The sequence below is a fragment of the Musa acuminata genome, chromosome BXJ1-1 (assembly GCF_036884655.1).
Source record: "Musa acuminata AAA Group cultivar baxijiao chromosome BXJ1-1, Cavendish_Baxijiao_AAA, whole genome shotgun sequence".
Taxonomy (NCBI): Eukaryota; Viridiplantae; Streptophyta; class Magnoliopsida; order Zingiberales; family Musaceae; genus Musa; species Musa acuminata.
In genome coordinates this window covers 8,569,900-8,590,072 of record NC_088327.1, presented here as the reverse complement: position 1 = coordinate 8,590,072, position 20,173 = coordinate 8,569,900, and the positions used below count along the sequence as shown (strand labels likewise).

The following is a 20,173-nucleotide window of genomic DNA, read 5'->3' as shown; positions in this document are numbered from 1 at the left end:
GCCCATTTAAGATTTAAGGCAGTAAGGATTGGGGTTTCAAGCCTTCCATCGCACACCAAAGAACAGTATGGATAAGGACTCGGTTATCGAGATGGTCTGCTCCGCGAGGGACGGCAACGCGCGTCCTTAAGCGCATTGAAGTTTTCATGACGAAACCGTTCTGTTAAAGTGGCGCCAAATGGAGCGCGCAAAAGCAACGACCAACTAACCTCCCTTCCCGCGTGAGCTGTACCCTCATATTTATACCACTATATATATATATATATATATATATATATATATATATATATATATATATATATATATATATATATATATATATATATATATACCGAAACGAATGGTTTGGATCGAAACGGATCAAAGCAACATAAACATGGTGTGAAACGACTTGAAGGGAAACGAGAAAAGCGAGAGAAACTACGAAATGCCGGCACATGGTCCGCAGCAGAAATGACTTGGGGAAACGGATTTTACGGCCATGGTCGAGTTGCTCCGAAGAAGCCATTTAAGTAAGAGGAGGAGAAGGGGGAAAAGAAATGGCTTTCTACTGCGGTTCTCTTTTCCAGCGCTTTTACTTTCGTGCATCCCTGTTCTAAAAAGCACGACCTTTCCACCACTTCTCCACGGTTTCCAACTGGTAGAAGGTCGTCTCTCCTCCGCTCCCGATGTGCTTCTCCACTTCGACCCTCGCGTAGGCCGGTGCGGAGATCACCAAGCGATCCCGGTCGCCGTTCCAGCCCTAAAGGTTTGACCTTTCCATGAAATGCAACAACTTGATTTTTAGTTCTTCTTCGTGCTCTGACGAACAAGGAAGATTTTTGTTTTTATTTCTGTTAAGCATCACAAGTTTCATGCTTGGTTTGAGTTTGATTCGGTTCTTCCTTCTCTTTGGAGTCATACAGTACATGATTTATTGTGCTAGCATGCATCTTTTCAGCTCAAAAATGTAAGAAAGGGTTTGGCTTGCACTTTTGTTTCAAGAGTGTCTGCTAAATGAAGCATCAATTGTATGATTGAAATTCTTATTTAGGCTAATTATTTCTTTTCTGAAAAGACAACCATTTTTCTCTAGCATATAATTGATTGAGATTTTCATCCTATGTTTTCTTGATCTCCATCAACGTCATGTATGACGAGTTAAGCGATGGAATCGGAGCTTCCTCTCTGACTCAAATTGGTCTTTGTCCTTATGTAATAGAAGAAGGAACTTCTCTCAGCTGTCAGCTGTTTTCATAGGATTTAATGGCACCACTACAAAATTGCCCCTTTCTCTTTCTCTTCTCTGTGAGAAGGATTTTGGATCTTGGTTGTTTTCCGAAACGACCATCTCCTTCTGTATGATCTGCATCCTACTCTGTTGTATAAAAAGGAAATTTTGCAAAGGTATCATGCATGTTCATAAATCACCTGAAGGAATGGCTTTCCCGGATTCAAGTCTATTCTGAAAAATTTATTTCTTCTTAATTTCTTTCATATTTTCTGCAGTCAAGTTATTTTTTTCCTAATGTTTACTTCTTGGCCTTAGTCCGCACTGATTTGACAATCATAGATGATTAGCATGGAAGAAACTTGGTTTTTGACTCTGCTGTGGCCTGGCAATTTCTGATTATATATATATATATATATATATATATATATATATATATATATATATATATATATATATGTATTTATGTATGTATATGAGAACTTTATTAAACTAAAAGATCACCTATCTGGGAGCATGCCAGGTCCCATGGGAGGAATATCACACATATTTGATTCTAGCAAAGCTGGTAAATCTCAGAAGTGGGCGCATAAGAAGCATGGTGATGGTAAGGACTGCACTCTGCATTGCTGCTGCTAGTTTGATTTAAGATCTCAGTGTCGATAAGCATTGCAATTCATTCTAAGATAGTAGAGATAGAATAAGAGTAAAAACAAGAAGCAAAAATGGTCTTGCCTTTTAAAGTCTATTTTTGACATTACTATCTTTGTTGGTGCTCTTTCTTCTAAGTGAATTACTTGTGTTGAAAATGTGGAAGGTTTTGAAGCTCCTCGGAATAGCTTGGATGTATCTATTGACACTTCTATAGGGTATTACTATGTCCCTGAAGACAATCTGGTAAGCTTTTAGTTCTATTTATCCTATCAAATTGAGTGAGAATTATTAGATTGTGGCATCTTTTGATTTTTCTAAACAATCATATGGCACAAAAATTCTAAACACTGGTGAGATACATTTAAGGTGACAGATGACTCTTTTGACTTGGAAGAGTCCAATGTCACTTTCCTGTGTCCTACCAACTCTGAAGATTCAACAGTAATCTTGGACTCGAAAAATTATAAACATTGTCCTCCTTATGCATGCTTGTTCTTTCTAATTGAATGATATGAAGAATATAAAGCAAGCCAATTGTTGGTAATTTTACTGAACTTTAGGCAGAATTTAAGAAAAATCTTTCTGTGGGTCTTCCTGATGATGTTAAGGTTAAAATTCAGTGTGCTTTCCTTTGACATCAGTCGAACTATTAAGGATTTATCTGTAGTGAAGTTTCTTTATTGATTTCTTAGAAATTTCTGGATCGATAATGTGATGTTATTGATGGACTACACTGTTCAGCAATCTATTTCTCAGTCACTCCTCTTGCAGCACACTAAAATGACATTGATAGGTTCTTTCTGGGCAAGTTGTTTGAGTGTTCTACTTGTTAGGTTGCTGTATGGTAGACAATATCTTAGTTACATAGCTGAACTTGGAAACTTCTGCATCTTATGAATTCAATCTGGTTAGCCTAAAAACTTTTCAGTTTCAGTATTCTTTTCAGGTGAAACATCCCTCCAAAATGTATTATTCTCCCAATGGAACCCCTATGAAGAAGTTGATCGATGGAGAGATTTCCAAACGAACAACTGAAAGTAAGGTTGCACCAAGTGTTGTTGCCCGTTTGATGGGAATGGACTCGATGCCATCAGAAGAAGGCAGGAAAATTCATGCCAAGGAACTCGAAGCAGATAGATTGAGAAAAGCTATGGAAGTAAATAAGATCATGGAGAGTAGTTTGGGTCTTGAAACTTCACGCAGATCCACTTCCTCTAGACAAACGAAGCAAAACACACTTCTAAATGGTAATCAACGAGATCCCAAAGCCGAGAAGACAAGAAAACCACGCAAACATCCGCAAGAAGAGCTGCTGCAGAAGTTCAAGAAGGAATTTGAGACATGGCAAGCTTCAAAGTTACGGGAGCATCCAGGGTCTCAGAAGAATCACATTCTTGGAGATGTGAAGGATCATCAAATCATTGCACAAGAAATTCTTAACAAAGAGAAAATGGCAAAGTATCTAGATACCAAGAAAATTTTGGCTGAAAAGAAGCCCACAGAAGCCAAAGATGTTGTCTCAACAGCTAAGCAAAATGTAGATACACAACAAGGATCCAGCCTGCAGGATCATGGACATTTGAACAGACAGTGCCAAATTATCTCAAAGAACAACATGGCTATGAAACTTGGTACCAGGGCTAATGATTCTGAATTCTTGACAGTTACTAGGACTGACAAGAAACAGGAGCGATCTTGTTCACCGACACGGATAGTGATTCTGAAACCTAATTTTGATAGAATTGATGCCAATGAAGAGTTAATAGCTGCCTCAACCGATAACTTAGGTAAGGAATGTGCTATGGAAGACTTTCTTGAAGAAGTGAAGGAAAGGCTCAAGAATGAAATCCAGGGGAAGAACAGAAGCAATGCTAGAGGTAGAGGAACCAGCATAGGGACTTCATTTGGTGAAAGGACAATTGATCCAAAACAAATTGCTCGTGACATAGCAAAACACATAAGAGAAAGTGTGACCAAGGACATTGGATCAACTCTCATCCGATCTGAGTCAACAAGATCAATTAGGAGTGACTTACAAGTCAACTCACCTGATTCACCAGAGTTCATTAGAAGAGACACAAGAAAGTATGTATCAGAGAAATCAAAGAATGTCCTGAAGAATGAAATAGTTCTGGGGAAGTCTCGAATAAACCATGAATGTTCAGATGCTTCCACCATAAACAAAGAAAAGGCAATGCCAAAATTGATGTCTGATTTTGCAAATAAAGGGAAAAACATGAACCTCTGGAAAGACAAGAAAGCTGTGACTGAATCAATTCCAAGACAGAAAGAGAAAATTGTGGCACTTGATGCAGAGTCAGTATCACAGTGGAACCTTGTCAGATCATTTTCTGCACCTGTGTCTGGAACAGTTTTTGGGAAGCTCCTCTTAGAGGACCAGCATATAACTGGAACTCAGATCTGCAGGAAGCAGGAAGCATCTCAACATGGGTTCTCAGAATTCGGAAAACAAAGAAAGGATAGTTTTAGCTTGAAAGGAAGAGTTTCCAGTCTGAAACATAACTTCAATCTTAAGGGTAAGCTGTTTGGGAAAACAGCCCGGCTGATTAAGGAACCAACTGCAAGTGGATTCAATTCAGCTAAGGAAATACCAACTGCACCCTCTATTATCATCAATTCTGGCATCACACAGGTAAGGAACGATTAAATTCATTAAAACTTGTACAAGTGCAGGACAAGTGTATCCTTGTTTTGACATGTACTATTGTGCCTCAGGAGAACTCTACCGAGGTGCCACCAAGTCCTGCATCGGTGTCGAGCAGTACTCCCGATGAGTTTTGCAAGCAAGATAACCCAAGTCCAATATCACCACTTGAGGTCATGGACCATCACACTTCACCTTGTGTCTCTGAAGAGCTAAGTTCCAATGCTCCAGGTAGAACAGATAGCATTCACACTTTTAGTATCTACTTTATGCTTGTTGTATGGCCGTAGATTTGATTCTGAGTCTGCATTTGGTCACAAATGCAACTTCAAGAATTTTGAGTATTTTAGTTGTACATCTCTTTGCCACATACTAATAATGATACACTCTTTGCCAGAACCACATTTGTTAGAACATGTCGAGTATTTTGGATCTGAAATGGCAGTTGAAAACCAGCCTCACAAGCAAGAGACAACTGAGAAGGAAAGTGAGGATGGATCTGAAATGGAAGTTGAAGAGCAGCCTCACAAGAAAGAGACAATCGAGAAGGAAACTGGGGATGCAGCTTATTTACAAGATATCCTTGTGACTGCCGGATTTTATGAGGATAGATCCACTGATCAAGCAACGAAGTTGGATGCATTGACACGGCCAATCTCACTCCAGGTTTTTGAACAAGTAGAGGAAGCTTGCAGCAAATACGGGAAGCTGGAAACCGAGTCTACTATCATCCATAACGATGACCCAGCTATAGGACACAAATTATTGTTCGACTTGGTGAATGAGGCTTTGCAAAGTGTCTTGGGACCTAAAATAAATTGCTCCATGTTCAAGAGATGGATTTTGGGTCCAGCTGCATCATCATCACAAGGAAGAAGCTTGTTGGATGACTTGTGGAATCAGATTCAGTCATACTTGAACTCCCCTATGGACGAGTCTGACACTCTAAATAGCATGGTGGTTCAGGATCTGAAGATGACAACTTGGCCAACCATATTGTACGAGGACATTGATGTTGTAGCAAGACAGATTGAGAGGGTCGTTCTACGCGATATAATCTTCGACATTGCGCATGATATGTGCCTTTGCAAGTAATGTCAGTGTGCTTTTACCTAACTGACGCATTAAGATGTTTGGCCAAGAGGAAAGGCTCAATATAAATGACAAGTAGTGTTGCCTCAGGGGTCAAAATGTTGATACCTTCATGTAAAGTTAGAATGGTTGAGGCTGATCAAGATGTTGATAGCAATAGTGTGTTACTGAATATGAGTTTATTTGTTCTTTTCTTTTCCAACATGCTGATAAATTTCATTCTGACATGTGAGTTATTTGTTCAAATATGCACTGGCCTTTTTGTGAGTCATGCTTTGCCATTGTCTGAGTCCCAAATGATCTATTAGATGTTGGAATCTCATTATTTTAGGCTCTCATGTTGAGATCTCATTGTATTATCATCTATCAGATGACCTTTTTCCTTCCATGTTGAGGGATTATTGAATTGCTTGCTACATCTCCATTTGATCCTGAACATTGTACTTCTGAATTTGACACAATTTCATATTCATATATGTTACCATCAGATGTTAATGCTACACAACTCTTGAACTAAGAGTTGAACCTTTTGCCACTCTGCTTGTTCTGATTCAATCAATAGGAACATCTAAATTAATACAATCAGTGTAGCATTCATTTATATACCATAATAGTGTGACAAGGCTTGACAACCAATCGAAAGTCCTCGTACTAAATGAAACCATAAGCAAACAATTAGGATTCAACAAATGGTGCCCGATCGATTTGGTCTACTTAGCCAGGAGATGATGTGGCACCACCTAATTAGATTGATGATGATGTGGCGTATGCAAATCTATATAGTCAATATGATATCTAAAAGAGAATATTCTTGATTGATATCTAGTATATATTCATCTAAACTAGACTCTCATCTTTACATGTATATATTTTTCATCTCTAAATTCTCTAAACTTGACTCTCATCTTTAAACTCTTTCCTATTTATACGTCGGAGGAGCGATAGGCAATGCCCCCATACCTTTCGATCGAGGAGTCTATGATCAAGGAAGGGAGGAGAAATTAGATTGAATAGTCTCAAGGGATGGATGTGTTAATATTGGATCAATGAGTCAATTTCACTGTATACTCTATACGATCATTCTATGATAATAACACATAAATCATCTAAACAAACACAGTTTTTTCCCATGGTATTATTAGAGTGTTTCTTGAATCCTCACTCTCTTAGCTTCAACACGCTGAGAAGGTAAGATGCTCACAGGCTTCAGGTCTTCGACAGAACAGCGCAAGAACCATTCTTGGGAGTAGGATTGCAGAAGAAGAAGAAGAAGAAGAAGAAGAAGAATGGAGAGCTTATCCATCTGAGATGAAACTAATGCCATGTGTCTATCAACTTCCGCAAGTGGCGACGGCGCCGCCGCACATGGCATGTCGGACTTCCTCGAGCAAACAACCTTCCTCATTCCCTGCCTCGACGATGTCTTCTTGCTGCCATCTCCATCAATTCCATTGTATTTGCGTGCTCAGCCTCTCGTCTTCCAGCGAAAGGAGGTTGCTGTCGATCCCACTCTTCTATCGTGACTCATATCGCAGAAAAAATGATAATAAATCTCTTCATTATATTAAACCATATATAATATATTTACTGATTCCAACATAAGATCTACCGACTATTACGACGAGTTTTAATCGATGTAGCTCACTTTGTAAAGAGGAATCGCTCTTAAATCAAGTTTAATCAGGACACAAACCTTTCTCGACTTGAATTAGGAGTTGCTTGCTTCTATCTCGACATGGTTGACTTCACATGTGAGGTTCTATCGTAAGACTAATGTTGAAGACGTGCTGACTCCTCGATAAATGCCCGATGTGGAAGAATAATATTAGATACATAATAGAGAAATATAGTCTTAGGAAAATTCGACTTATCAAATTTAATTCATTATATCTTGTATGCCATCTATTTTTTGATGAATTTAGGAAAAATGAATTGAATTATAATATTTTTACACTGTACTACAATGTTTTTAAGTAATACCTATAAAAATACTATAATATAATATTATATATATATATATATATATATTTATAAAAATATTTTATTTATAATATTTTACATTATGTTATAGTATTTTCAATAATATTAGGAAAGTAGTATAACGGTATCTTAAAAATAAATACTGTAAAATAATATTTAGTTTAATAATAATAATAAATATTATATTTTTTTTAATATTACTGAAAATACTGTAATATAGAATAAAAATATCAATTTATGGATCGGTTACTAAGAAAAAGAATATATATATATATATATATATATAGCGAGGCCAAAGGAGTCCCAACAATTGAAGTCTTTTGAGCCCCCACAATTCTGTGCAAGTGTGAGCAGAGCACTCCGTCCAACATCATTACATATCAGCGTTGTCGCCACCCACAGCACCACATCTTTCCTTTCTTTCCTTTTGCCTTTAACGTCGTTTCCACACACACACACACACACACACATCTCTCTCTCGCTCTCCTCTCTCTCTCTCTCTCCGCTTCTTCCCATCTGTATCCGCAGCTCTGAGTACTGCTAGCGGAGGGGAGGCGTCGGCGATTCAGTAAAGCGGGCACGAATCCTGGCGAGGCTGCGCTCGACCGAGGCCCCTTGGAATTGCTTCGTTTCGCTCGTGCTCTGTCTTTGCCGCTACTCCAAGCCGCCGCTTCTTGCCTCTTTCGCGGAGTCACAAGCGAACAACGTGGGGCTAAGCGTCGGAACCAAGAAAGGTGGGATCTTGACGGAGAGTATAGAGCGAAGGGGTGGAGAGGCCGGACGGGAAGAGATATTGGATGCAGAAAGGCGGGATTTTGACGGAGGAGACGCGAAGAATGGGATGTGAGAAGGCTTCCGGTGGTGGTGGTGGTGGTGGTGAGAGGAAGTATGAAGTAGGGGAAGGGAGAGGACGAGGAGCGGGCGTGGAAGGGGAAGGGGTGGGCGAAGGGCTCCTCTACGTGAAGGTGATGACGGACGAGCAGCTGGAGGTCCTCCGCCGTCAGATCGCGGTCTATGCCACCATATGTGAGCAACTTGTCGAGATGCACAAGGCCATCACTGCTCACCACGACTCCCTCGCAGGTCAGCGTTTCTTCCTCTTTTCCTCCTCCTCCCGATCTTGATGCCAAAAAGATATCTTGTTTCTTCATCGTCATGGTCGCTAAGGAATGAATGTTACAAGAGGGATCTACTATTGTTGGCAAGTCATGATCTACCTTCGTCACTTGAATTTCATATGCTAAGTGTTCTAACACATTTGACTTGTAGGTTGGACCAACTGTTCTTCCTAGTATTAACCCCTTGCCCTGTTTCTTTTTGGGAAAATGCTAAATCTAATGAAGCTGAGATTAATATCTGTTCTTCCCTGTTTGCTATAAAGTTACTGCTCAATTCAGTAATGGCATGCAAATTAATGGTGGTTGTCCGGCATAGCCACATTAGATCAGGCACTCATTTGTTAGGCACTCCTTTTTATCACAAGGATAAAGCAACTGTATGGATTGTATGAAACTTATCACAATTGCAATTTGGCTTATTCAAAGGAATAATTGTTTTGTTCTAGTGCTAGAGTAGGAAGCAGAAACTTTGCGTGTCTGATTAAGGAAGATTTCTTGCGGTTTGTCTCACTAAAATAGGTTTAGTACTACATTTAGACGCTCGGAGAAGCAGCAGAATACACCCTGTGATTGTTGAGGGGGAACAACCTACAAGACATGTACTTTTAGATTGTGATACAGTGACTTGAGGAAGAGGAAGGGACTTTTAATAGTTGTATTGATGTCATAAATCACTGGACATTATAGTTGTATTGAGTCAAGATACAGAAATAGAACCTTGAAGAAGAAGAATCCTGCATCTGAAGTAATGGGGAGGATATTAGTATTTGTTTACTCCAATATCTACATTAAGCAGTGGGTTTCGATCTTCTGCCTACAACCACATCCACATTTCATGTTGTCTTAAAAATTGTCGCAAAACGCATTCTCGGGCATGAGTTTGTTTTTACATCACGAAACTAATAAATCGTAAATGCGCACTTTTCTCGTTTACTGACTCCGACTTGATTATGAAGACAACTTTACAAAGATAATCCGCGGCGATACGTAATCCATTTCTGAAACTACTCATGCGCCTTATTCTCGAAATCTCAGTTTCTTGCTTATATGCTGAAAACAGATCTCACTTATATATATCCTATCTTGTTGCCTGCAAAAGTTGCATGCATTTGATAGCTAAAACTCCAACATGAAGTTTCTTTACTAGTACAGGAGGAGCCATACTTGATGTGTTGTAGTTTTGGATTGAGCAGAACAATGGAATATATTTCTCTTTTGTTTACTTACCCTACACTGATCGGTCACTTTAGGAATGAGGCTGGGAGGCCTCTACGGTGATCCCCTGATGGCGTCTGGTGGTCACAAAATCACTGCTAGGCAGCGGTGGACTCCAACAACCATGCAGCTACAAATTCTTGAGAGTATGTTTAATCAAGGCAATGGGACTCCGAGCAAGCAGAAGATAAAGGAGATAACCATTGAGCTATCACAACATGGTCAGATCTCTGAATCTAATGTCTACAACTGGTTCCAGAATAGGAGAGCACGATCAAAGCGAAAGCAGATGGCTTCATTTCCTAGTAATACGGAGTCTGAAGTAGAGGCAGATGAGGAATGCATGAACGAAAAGAAACCCAAGCCCGACGACAGCCATCATGAAGGCATGCCAGCCGGTGTTAATAATCTTCCCATGTACGATGCACAACTCCATTCGTTCGAGCTGGAGCTAAGCCAAGCACAAGGCATACACCGATCAAGTGAGAGTTCAAAGTCTTCTAGTGGTTCTGGCCAGATGTCCTTGAATGAATATGTTCTATCGACACCAAGTACGTCTCGATTCTCCTTTTTCCTTCTGGTAGAAATATTGACATACATTTCTTTTACTCGATCGATGATTTCAGGATTCGACAACTCGATGGAGAAGTTTGACATTCCGAGTTTTAACCCTTACCATCCAGGAGAAAGCTATGACATCATGGGTTGACATTTAAATGCATGAGCTTGAACTAATCATTCACTTGAGAATGACTATTAAGTTGTATTTTTAAGAACACAAGAGTGCCTTCTCCGCATGAGATGGGTCTTAGTTGGGTTCTAATAGACATGTCTTGGTCATCTTTGATTGTGATATACAGTTCTCTGGTTTCTTCTTACAGCAAACATTTGTCATGTTTGATCGTCTTACAGTGCAGTTTAAGTGCTTCTCGGTCTCCTTTGGATTATTACTACAAGATTGACAGACTCAGAAACTTGTACTTCTTCCAATGCAGCAATTAAGATGCAATTGAGCTCCCTGACTCGATAGATTTCAACCTTCATTCACAGTTAGAACCCGAAGAACAAGGTATGGTTTATATATATATATATATATATATATATGGTTCTTGTTCCCGGGTTACTTCCTCCATGACACTTTGACTAAAGTGAACTTTTTATTACAAAATTCTTTTTCGCTTGTATTAAGAATATGTACTAGTCGTTTCTCCTAAGTAAAATTTTCATTCAATTTTATTGATTATTCTTTCAAGACATAAACAAGATATGGAATATACTTCTTTAATATTATTTAGCCTATTAATCATTGATTCCCTTCTGTTTATAGAGATCTCCTGTCAATATAACCCTAATGAATCTTGTCCTATTAGGTATTGGATCTTTATCTAACTATCCAAATCTCTTAGATCAATGGATCTCTATCCAATAATATCTCATTAGTTCTTATTAGATCTCGTTCATATGATCCAATAATTCATGAGCTTATTGGATATCCAATAAGATAAGGGCTCCGACAGATATCTCATATCCGAACATCTACTTATCGCAATGCCTATCATATGTGTGTGACCCTCTAGGCCCAATATCGAGTTGGTCGTGAGTCATACGTATCAGAACTCCTTCTGGCTCAGTGAATTATTATCTCTATAATAATTCACTCGACTTATCGACCACGGACGTACTAGGCCACTACGTCGTACTCCCCAAACGATACAGGGGAATCCAATCCATTAGACATGTCTGTCCTCAATTAGCATACACTTATAGTCCCTCATCCATCTAATATCTCAGAGATCATATACCGGGTATGATATTGTCATACCCATACGGTTTTTGCTCGAGTCTCGCTCTAATAAGATTCTCCCAGAGAACTCTTTCTCTTTCAATCTGAATGATACTGACCAGGGATTTGCCTAAGCAAGAACGCATGAGATATTTCTCTCATGACACTGAGAGTGGATGATCCTCTATCGACACTCAATAGTCATCGTAAGGTTAGCTACCACTCCCGATAACCAACTATACTAGATCTAAAACCTCTAGACCTATAAGTCTAGTATAAAAAAATGTAGTACTCATACATAACATCCTTGGTGTCTTAAGTCTAAGGATTATATACACCACTGAGACTACAGAATCACTATCTGACAATAAGGCATCATCAACTATTTAACATTCCGTAAGTAGATCAATCAGTGAACCCATTCCCCAATGAGCACCTATATTGTATCCCTAGTGTCCCCACAAGAATAGTTATGAAACCAACTGCATCCATCATATGAACGGGTATATAGTACATAAGTTTGTCCAGTTATCTCGTTATCCCTCTCGAGTAACATATAATCGGGATTATTTAGGATTTGTGTTTAAAGACGAATCAGTCTTGTTATCATGATCTCATCACAATCCAATTCTCATTGCACAGATCCATTGACATCACAATATACTCAAGCAACAAGTAATATAAAGTGATAAAATGCTAAATAATAATAATAAGCAAAAAGACCATGTGTCAAGTCACACGTGCTATCACTCATGTAATTGGCTTGTAGGGCACCTATAACTAGCACAAGGTGCAGCCCTCTAAGTTTCACATTGAGGTGCATGGCTCAAGAGCGAGTCCTTTTTAACTTTTACTCCTCCGAAATATATGCCTTGGGTCTTCAAGTCGAGTGCACGACTAGGGAGCATGCAGGCTCGATCTAGGTGCAACCCTCAGGTCTTCATGTCGAGTGCACCACTAGGGAGTGTGTAAGCTCGGCCTAGGTGTAACTCTTGGGTCTTTACGTTGAGTGCCTAGCTAGGGAGCACATAGACTCGGCCTAGGTGCATCACTTGGGTCTTCATGTCGAGGTACATGACTAGGGAGTGCATAGGCTCAACCTAGGTGCAACCCTCGGATATTCATGCCAAGGTGCATGGCTCGGGAGCACGTAGGCTCGGTTGAGGTGCAACCCTCAAGGCTTCATGCCGAGGTGCATGGCTTAGGAGCGAGTCGTTTTTAACTTTTACTCATCCAAGGTGTAGGCCTTGGGACTTCACACCGAGTGCATGACTAGGGAGCACACAGACTCGGCCTAGGTGTAACCCTAAGGTCTTTATACCGAGTGCACGACTAAAGAGCATGTAAGCTCAGCCTAAGTGTAGCCCTCGGGTCTTCATGCCAAGGTGCATGGCTCGGAAGTGCATAAGCTCAATCGAGGTGGAGGTCTTAGATCTTCATATTGAGTGCACGGTTATGGAGCATGTAAGCTCGACCTAAGTGCAACTCTCGGGTCTTCATGCCGAGGTGCACGGCTCGAGAGCACGTAGGCTCGACCGAGGTGCAAGGCCTTCACACTGAGTGCACGGCTAGGGAGCATGTAAGCTCGACCTAGGTGCAACCCTTGGGGCTTCACGCCGAGGTGCATGGCTCGAAAGTGAGTCATTTTTAACTCTTACTCATCCAAGGTGCAGGCCTCGGGTCTTCAAACCGAGTGCACGGTTAGGGAGTACATAAGCTCGACCTAGGTGTAACCCTCGAGTCTTCATGTCGAGCGCATGACTAGGGAGCATGTAAGCTCTACATAGGTGCAACCCTCAGGTCTTCATGCCGAGGTGCATAGCTTAGGAGCGAGCCCTTTTTAACTTTTACTCATCCGAGGTGCAGGCATCGGGGCTTCACGTTGAGTGTATAGCTAGGGAGCATATAGGCTCGGCCTAGGTGCAACCCTTGGGCTTCACGCCGAGTGCATGACTAAGGAGCATGAAAGCTCGGCCTAGGTGCATCCCTTGGGTATTCATGTCGAGGTGCATGGCTAGGGAGCGCGTAGGCTCAACCTAAGTGCAGCCCTCGGGAAGCTAGGCTTGGCCGCATTGTGGCAGAGGATTGGGCCCATCCGAGGTCAAACTCAACCGCGTTGGAGCGGGGGGCCAGACCCATCCAGAGGTTCGACTCAACCACATTTAAGGTGCGAGACTAAATCCGCCAAGGGGTTTGACCACGTTGAAGCGGTAGGTTAGACCCGCTAAGGGGTTTGACCACGTTAAAGCAATATGTTAGATCTACCAAGAGGTTTGATCACGTTGAAGCGTTATATTGGATCGGCCAAGGGGTTTGACCATGTTAAAGCGGTAGACTAGACCCACTAAGGGGTTTGACCATGTTGAAGCGATATGTTAGATCCACCAAGGGGTTTGACCACGTTGAGGCGATAGATTGGACCTGCCAAGGGGTTTGATCACGTTGAAGTAATAGATTGGACCTACTATAATACCTAACCAGTGACGGTGGATGATGCTACGATGGGTGGCATTTGTCACTACTAAGGCACTTCCAAGATGTGATGCGTCACCTTGCCCTTAGTATTTGTATTACCTCCGGTGCTTATTTACAAGCGAAGCTTTCTTCTATCTGAATGTTTGATGCACTTAGGGGGTTGTGTTCCTCTTTAGGTTTTGTTGGTGTGATGATTAGAGGCGCGACTTCCATGGCGGGTCTGAATTTAGTCACCATGGACTGAGGAATAGATCTGCCGATCTGCCTTAACGACTTCTGTTGTAGCATTTTGCCAACGATGGACGCTAGGGTGGAACGCTACTGAGGTTTGGGCCGTTGAGTTGCTCCTAAAGCTACGAGCAAAGGAAGCTAAGTAGAAGCTTGCAGAGGCCCAAAGGAAGCTATCGAGGATGAGGCTAAGGCACAAGGCTGCTGAGGTCTAGCAAAGGAGGCTGAGCAGAGGCTCTAAGAGGCCCGATGGGCATTGTCAAGGATGTGGCAAAGGTGTAGGGCTGCTGAACCCTAGTTCCCTATGCTATCTTTAGTGCTACCAAGGACGAGGCGGAGGCACTGAGCTATTAAGGCCTGGTTCCTTGGTATGTTCTTGATGTTGTCGAGGATGAGGCAAAGGCATTGGGCTGTTGAGGCTGGTTCTTCGATTTTCCTTGGCATTGCCAAGGACGGGGCAAAGGCACTAGACTATTGAGGCTTGGTTCCTTAGGTTATTTTAGTGCTGCCAAGGATGAGGCGGAGGTCCTGAGTTACTGAAGCCTAGTTCTTGGGCTATCCTTGGCATTGTCGAGGACGGGGCTGAGGTGCTATGCTGTTGAGGCTTAGTTCTTGGGTTGTCCATAGCGCTGCCGAGGATGAGGCGGAGGCGCTAAGCTGCTAAGGCATGGTCCATTGGGTTGTCATTGGCATTGCCGAGGATGAGGTGGAGGCACTAGGCTGTTGAGGCTTGGTTCCTTGGGCTATCATTGGCGTTGCCAACGATGAGATGGAGGCATAGAGCTATTACAGCCTGGGTCCCTGCGCTTTCCCTAGCGCCGCAAGGATGAGGCAGAGGCGAAGTTGAGCTTTCACCGAGAGTTTGCAAGAGTCATTAGACTGGGCCCTAGACTCTAGCAGGGGTATAACGCGTCTTAGCGATATGCTACACTCCGCCATCGGAAGGTGTGGCACGGGGCCACTTGTCCCTTTTGTCTAAAGAGATCCTTGAAGAGGTGTGGACTCCTCGGTTGGACTTTAGGAAGAAGAGATGTAGTTGGCAATCCAAGGGTGAGCCGTTGCACTAGGGTTATCGACTGAGTCAATTGAGAGAGAAGTGGGGTGATAGTTTACATCATGCTGGTAAGAGTCTAGACTCGTTGAGTGAGGCTTAGGAATGCTTCTGATGGGATGATCAAGGGGCTTGTCTCTGGTCCTGGGGGAGAGAGAGCTCTGGATCATTGAGTATGTGCCAATAGGGCCCTAGTGCTTGGGCTAAGGCGGAGGCATCGTTCTACTGAAATGGGGTACGTGCCTTCTTTTCCAAGGGGGCTTGGGACCAAAGATAACATCTCTTCACTTGAACGTTCATTGGGAGGAGTAACAGAAGGATGTGCCTACGATATTCGACCCTCCTTCTAGCACCAAAATGATGGTGTCATGAGTACCATTGACTATTAAGTTGGCATGGTTAGTTCACTACTGTCACGCCCCTCAAAATATCCATGATTTTTAAAATTTTCGTCATAGACCAATCCAGGATCCAAACTAACGTTTGAGGACACTGAAAACATTCTATTCATATTCACATCCATAAAACCTGTGCAGTTTATAATCATATATCACATCACTCGATAATTCACATTTATGGCAACCCAAGCCAACTTGACAAACATGAACAACATTTATAAATCCACAAGCTAAATAATTTATACAATCAGAACTCCAACTATTCACCACAAGTTCATATCATTATAAATTAGGCTTAACATTCAGAAATTCCAAATAAGAGAGATCTCCTAACACTTTGACACAGTATATCCATTTCGGTTCATCGACAACATTTCATTACATACAAAACATACTTATACAACAATAGCATAACAACCAACAAGACTTGCCCATAATTCTGAATAGCTATCCACTGCCTCAGCCCAAATCAAACATCTCGAAGAGTGACAAGCTGACCTGAAAGGTTTATATAACAACGGAGTGAGCCAAAAACGGCTCAGCAAGTGACAAAGCATATTCAGAACAAAAGGAACAGTTTGAAGCGAGTAAGGTATCGTAATGCAAAGCAGAATACCAGAATTCTCAAGGATACCATCTCAATAGATACCAAATCATTCGTATCATGTCATTCATAACATATTTGATCCATAACGAAAGGAGCATAGAGTAATTGGAACATATCAATGGCAGATAGGACATTTCAGAATATATCAGCTCATAGCAAATGGAGCATAGAGTAATTTGGAGCATATCAATGGCAGATAGGACAATTCAGAACATATCAGTTCATAGCAAATGGATCACAGAGTAATCGGAGCATATCAATGGCAGATAGGACATATAAGAACATATCAGTTCATAACAAATGGATCACAGAGTAATCGGAGCATATCAATGGCAGATAGGACATATAAGAACATATCAGTTCATAGCAAATGGAGCACAGCGTAATTGGAGCATATCAGAAACAAAGGAAACATATCAAAGCTTATCAATGGCATATAAAATGTTTCGAAGCATATCAACGGCATATGGAACATTTCGAAACAAAATCATTAGGGAATGAAGCCTTTCAGAGCATATCGGTACACATATCGTACAAGAGCTCAAACGTCATCCTTGACGTTGCAATCATATCAATCTTATCCAGAGTATGAACAGAAACAAACTCACCAAAACTCTGGATGTCATATCAAACATATAGAGGGTGTAGTGGGATCTCAGTCAGAATGTGATTCATCCATTTCTGAATGACCACCTGACAAAAGTCTCCCACGTCTGGGAGCTCCATCCACCCACGTCTAGGTGAAGTCAAAGGGGGCCGGCAGAGCATCGCAGGCTCTAATCACATACCCACGTAGCGGGCAACAAGCGCAAACAGAATATCCCTTATAGCGGGACCCCACATAGCGGGCAAATAGCGCATACCCTTTACCATTTATGGCAAAGGTCTAGACAATCCCACACACCAGAGTACAAAAGGGCAGTTTTAACAATAAGCAGCATATATCGGAAGCACACGCGGAACAACAAAGCGTACATGTGCCTTTACGAGTCAATCCGAAGTAAACAATAATCTTTCACAAGTATATTCAGATTTGAAAGGAATTGAAAGCAAGGGCACATATGGAATCCAAGCAATCACATATAACTCAATTCAATAAGAAGATTTGATGAATTCAATGTCCAAAGGAATGAAACTGGAATAGGCACATATCGAAAGCAAATGCGGAACAATAGGATATACATGTGCCTATATGAGTCAATACGATATAGCATAAACGTTACACAACAGTTTTCAAGAATGCAAATAATTTTAAGGACAAGAGCATACAAGATTTCAAAGCAGTAATATAAAGTTCAATTGAATAAGAAGGCTAAAGGATATCAATTTCCAAAGGAATGAAACCAGAATATGAGAAATCGACCAAAGCTCGATTTCTGGCAGAATACAGAAGGCACATTGAACAAATGATTCAAACTATCAATCGTGCTCCAATTTACTTAGAAATAATCATTGGATAATACTTTCAGATAAGATAGGCTTCATATGAATTGAACTGTCTAACAGAGAGAGTTACAAATAATTTAGTAAGCAAGTGTCGTAGAACAAAATCTCTGTTGGCAGAATTCATAATGTCAGATTCAACAGATAATTGGATAGGTGTTTGGATTCCAAATCTTTCAATCCATATATCAAAGAAAGGTCTACGAGTCTAGTTTCCAATGAAATCAATTTTGAACAAATCAGAGTTTCCAACAAAGACTTATAGGCAGCTCGGTATCAAAAGGTCATAATATCAGAAGTTGCACAGATTCGAATCGTTACGTCTAAACAAGAGATATATCAAATGCAAGGCTAGAACAATTCAAAGTTCCTCATATTCAAAGCAAATGTAGAGATAAAAATGACAGTGAGGAACGATCAGGATACTTGCAATAGGAAAGATTAGAGCAATTATAGGAGGAACGATCAGGGAACTTGCAATAAGAAATATCAGAGCAATTATAGGAGAAACGATCAGGGAACTTGCAATAAGAAATATCAGAGCAATTATAGGAGAAACGATCAGGGAACTTGCAATAAGAAATATCAGAGCAATTATAGGAGAAACGGTCAGGGAACTTGCCTTTCAAGGATTTCGATCCGAAGATCCAAAGAAGGTGCTAGCCCAAATCCTTCTACTTTTCCTCCGTGTCCTCTCTCTGTTTCGTTTTGTGCTCCCGTTTTCTTCCTTTCTTCGCAACTACACCACGTGTCGAACATCGAGGCACAGTCACCTGCTTTCTCTTACTCTCATTCCTTCTTTTTCTTTCCCAAACGCAGCTGCCACAACCGCCGCCGCTGCCGCTGCCACAATCGCAGCCCCTTCCACCGCACTACCTTCCTTCCTCCCTTCTCTCGCAGACATAACTGCTGCATACGCAGTCGCTGCCGCTGCGACCGCAATCCCGTCCGCAGCCCCTTTTTCCCCCTTTCCTTTCCTTTCTTTCCCAGCTGCAACTGCCGCAGTCGCAGTCGCAGCCATGGCCGTAGCCACCACAACCGCAGCCTCTTCTTCCTCTGCTACTCTATTTCCTCTCCTACTTCTCTTCCAACTGCAGTTGCCACTGTCGCAGCTGCCACCCCTTCTCCTCTTCCTCTCTTCTTCCTCTCCTTCCCTTTCTCTTCTTCTTCCTTTCCCTCTTCTTTCCCAGCCACAGCTGCAGCTGCCATCACCGCAGCCGCAGCCCCTTCTCCTCTTCCTCTCTTCTTCCTCTCCTTCCCTTTCTCTTCTTCTTCCTTTCCTTTTTCTCTTTCCCTGCCACAGCTGCAGCTGTCATCGCCGCAGCCGCAGCCCCTTCTCCTCTTCCTCTCTTCTTCCTCTCCTTCCCTTTCTCTTCTTCTTCCTTTCCTTTTTCTCTTTCCCTGCCACAGCTGCAGCTGCCATCGCCGCAGTCGCAGCCCCTTCTCCTCTTCCTCTCTTCTTCCTCTCCTTCCCTTTCTCTTCTTCTTCCTTTCCTTTTTCTCTTCCTCTTTCCCTGCCATAGCTGCAGCTGCCACAACCGCAGCCGCAGCTACTTCTTTCCCTTCTCCTCTTCCTTCTCCTTCCTTTCTTCTTCTTCTCTCCCCGCTGCAACTGCTGCAGTCGCGGCCGCAGCCACGGCCGCAACCTCTCCCTCCTCCCCTGCTCATCTTCCTCTTCTTCTTCTCTTCCAGCTGCAGCTGCCATCGCCGCAGCTGCAGCCCCTTCTTCCCCGGCGTCACACACACCCTCTCCTCTGTTTCCTCTGCAGGAAACAGAGGTATCACACCTCTTTCTCTTCCTCTTCTTCTTCTTCTCCTCTTCCCCTCTTCCCTTTTCCTCCCCAAGGCCACACATCTCCTCGCTGCAGCCTTGCCGCAGCTATCTTCTTCTTCTTCTTCTTCCCTTTTCATCCTCAACGCCCCACACATCCTCTCCTCTGTTTCCACCTGCGGGAAACAGAGGTGCTGCAGCCCTGGCTGCTGCAGCTGCCTCTCTTTTCCCTCTTCTTCTCCTTCTCTTCTTCTCCTCTTCCCTTTTCCTCCCCAAAGCCACACACCTCCTCGCTGCAGCCTTGCCGCAGCTATCCTCCTCTCTTCTTCTTCTTCTTCTTCTTCTTCTTCTTCTTCTCTTCTCCCTCTTCTTCCTCTCTTCTTCTCCCCACGCCCCACAGCTCCTCGCTGCAGCCACCTCCTCTTCTTCTTCTTCTTCTCTTCTCCCTCTTCTTCCTCCTTCCTACTCTCTTCTTTTCCCTCT

At 42.2% G+C, this 20,173-nt stretch overlaps 3 protein-coding genes across 3 annotated transcripts; 2 read left to right on the top strand and 1 right to left on the bottom strand.

Moving 5' to 3' along the window:
- Window positions 1-531: 531 nt before the first annotated feature.
- On the top strand, window positions 532-5,867 carry LOC135652804 (uncharacterized). The gene is made up of 6 exons (XM_065174076.1): window positions 532-748; window positions 1,734-1,817; window positions 2,028-2,107; window positions 2,811-4,517; window positions 4,601-4,760; window positions 4,927-5,867. Exons 2-6 carry the CDS (start codon window positions 1,739-1,741, stop codon window positions 5,622-5,624), a joined length of 2,724 nt encoding a protein of 907 aa, XP_065030148.1. The 5' UTR covers window positions 532-748; window positions 1,734-1,738; the 3' UTR covers window positions 5,625-5,867.
- Window positions 5,868-8,065: 2,198 nt separating this feature from the next.
- On the top strand, window positions 8,066-10,828 carry LOC135652753 (WUSCHEL-related homeobox 8-like). Its single transcript, XM_065173998.1, has 3 exons — window positions 8,066-8,684; window positions 9,970-10,485; window positions 10,561-10,828. Exons 1-3 carry the CDS (start codon window positions 8,399-8,401, stop codon window positions 10,641-10,643), a joined length of 885 nt encoding a protein of 294 aa, XP_065030070.1. The 5' UTR covers window positions 8,066-8,398; the 3' UTR covers window positions 10,644-10,828.
- A 5,303-nt stretch (window positions 10,829-16,131) lies between these two features.
- Window positions 16,132-20,173, bottom strand: LOC135652709 (uncharacterized). The gene is made up of 2 exons (XM_065173906.1): window positions 18,542-20,173; window positions 16,132-16,367 (listed from the first exon to the last, which is right to left on the bottom strand). Exon 1 carries the CDS (start codon window positions 19,846-19,848, stop codon window positions 18,979-18,981), a length of 870 nt encoding a protein of 289 aa, XP_065029978.1. The 5' UTR covers window positions 19,849-20,173; the 3' UTR covers window positions 16,132-16,367; window positions 18,542-18,978.

Coding starts and splice junctions, on each gene's coding strand:
- LOC135652804 (XM_065174076.1), top strand. CDS start 1,739: ATGGGAGGAATATCACACATATTTGATTCTAGCAAAGCTGGTAAATCT. Junction 1,818..2,027: donor GCATAAGAAGCATGGTGATG/GTAAGGACTGCA, acceptor AAAATGTGGAAG/GTTTTGAAGCTCCTCGGAAT. Junction 4,761..4,926: donor GCTAAGTTCCAATGCTCCAG/GTAGAACAGATA, acceptor ACTCTTTGCCAG/AACCACATTTGTTAGAACAT.
- LOC135652753 (XM_065173998.1), top strand. CDS start 8,399: ATGCAGAAAGGCGGGATTTTGACGGAGGAGACGCGAAGAATGGGATGT. Junction 8,685..9,969: donor TCACCACGACTCCCTCGCAG/GTCAGCGTTTCT, acceptor CGGTCACTTTAG/GAATGAGGCTGGGAGGCCTC. Junction 10,486..10,560: donor ATATGTTCTATCGACACCAA/GTACGTCTCGAT, acceptor CGATGATTTCAG/GATTCGACAACTCGATGGAG.
- LOC135652709 (XM_065173906.1), bottom strand. CDS start 19,848: ATGTGTGGGGCGTTGAGGATGAAAAGGGAAGAAGAAGAAGAAGAAGAT.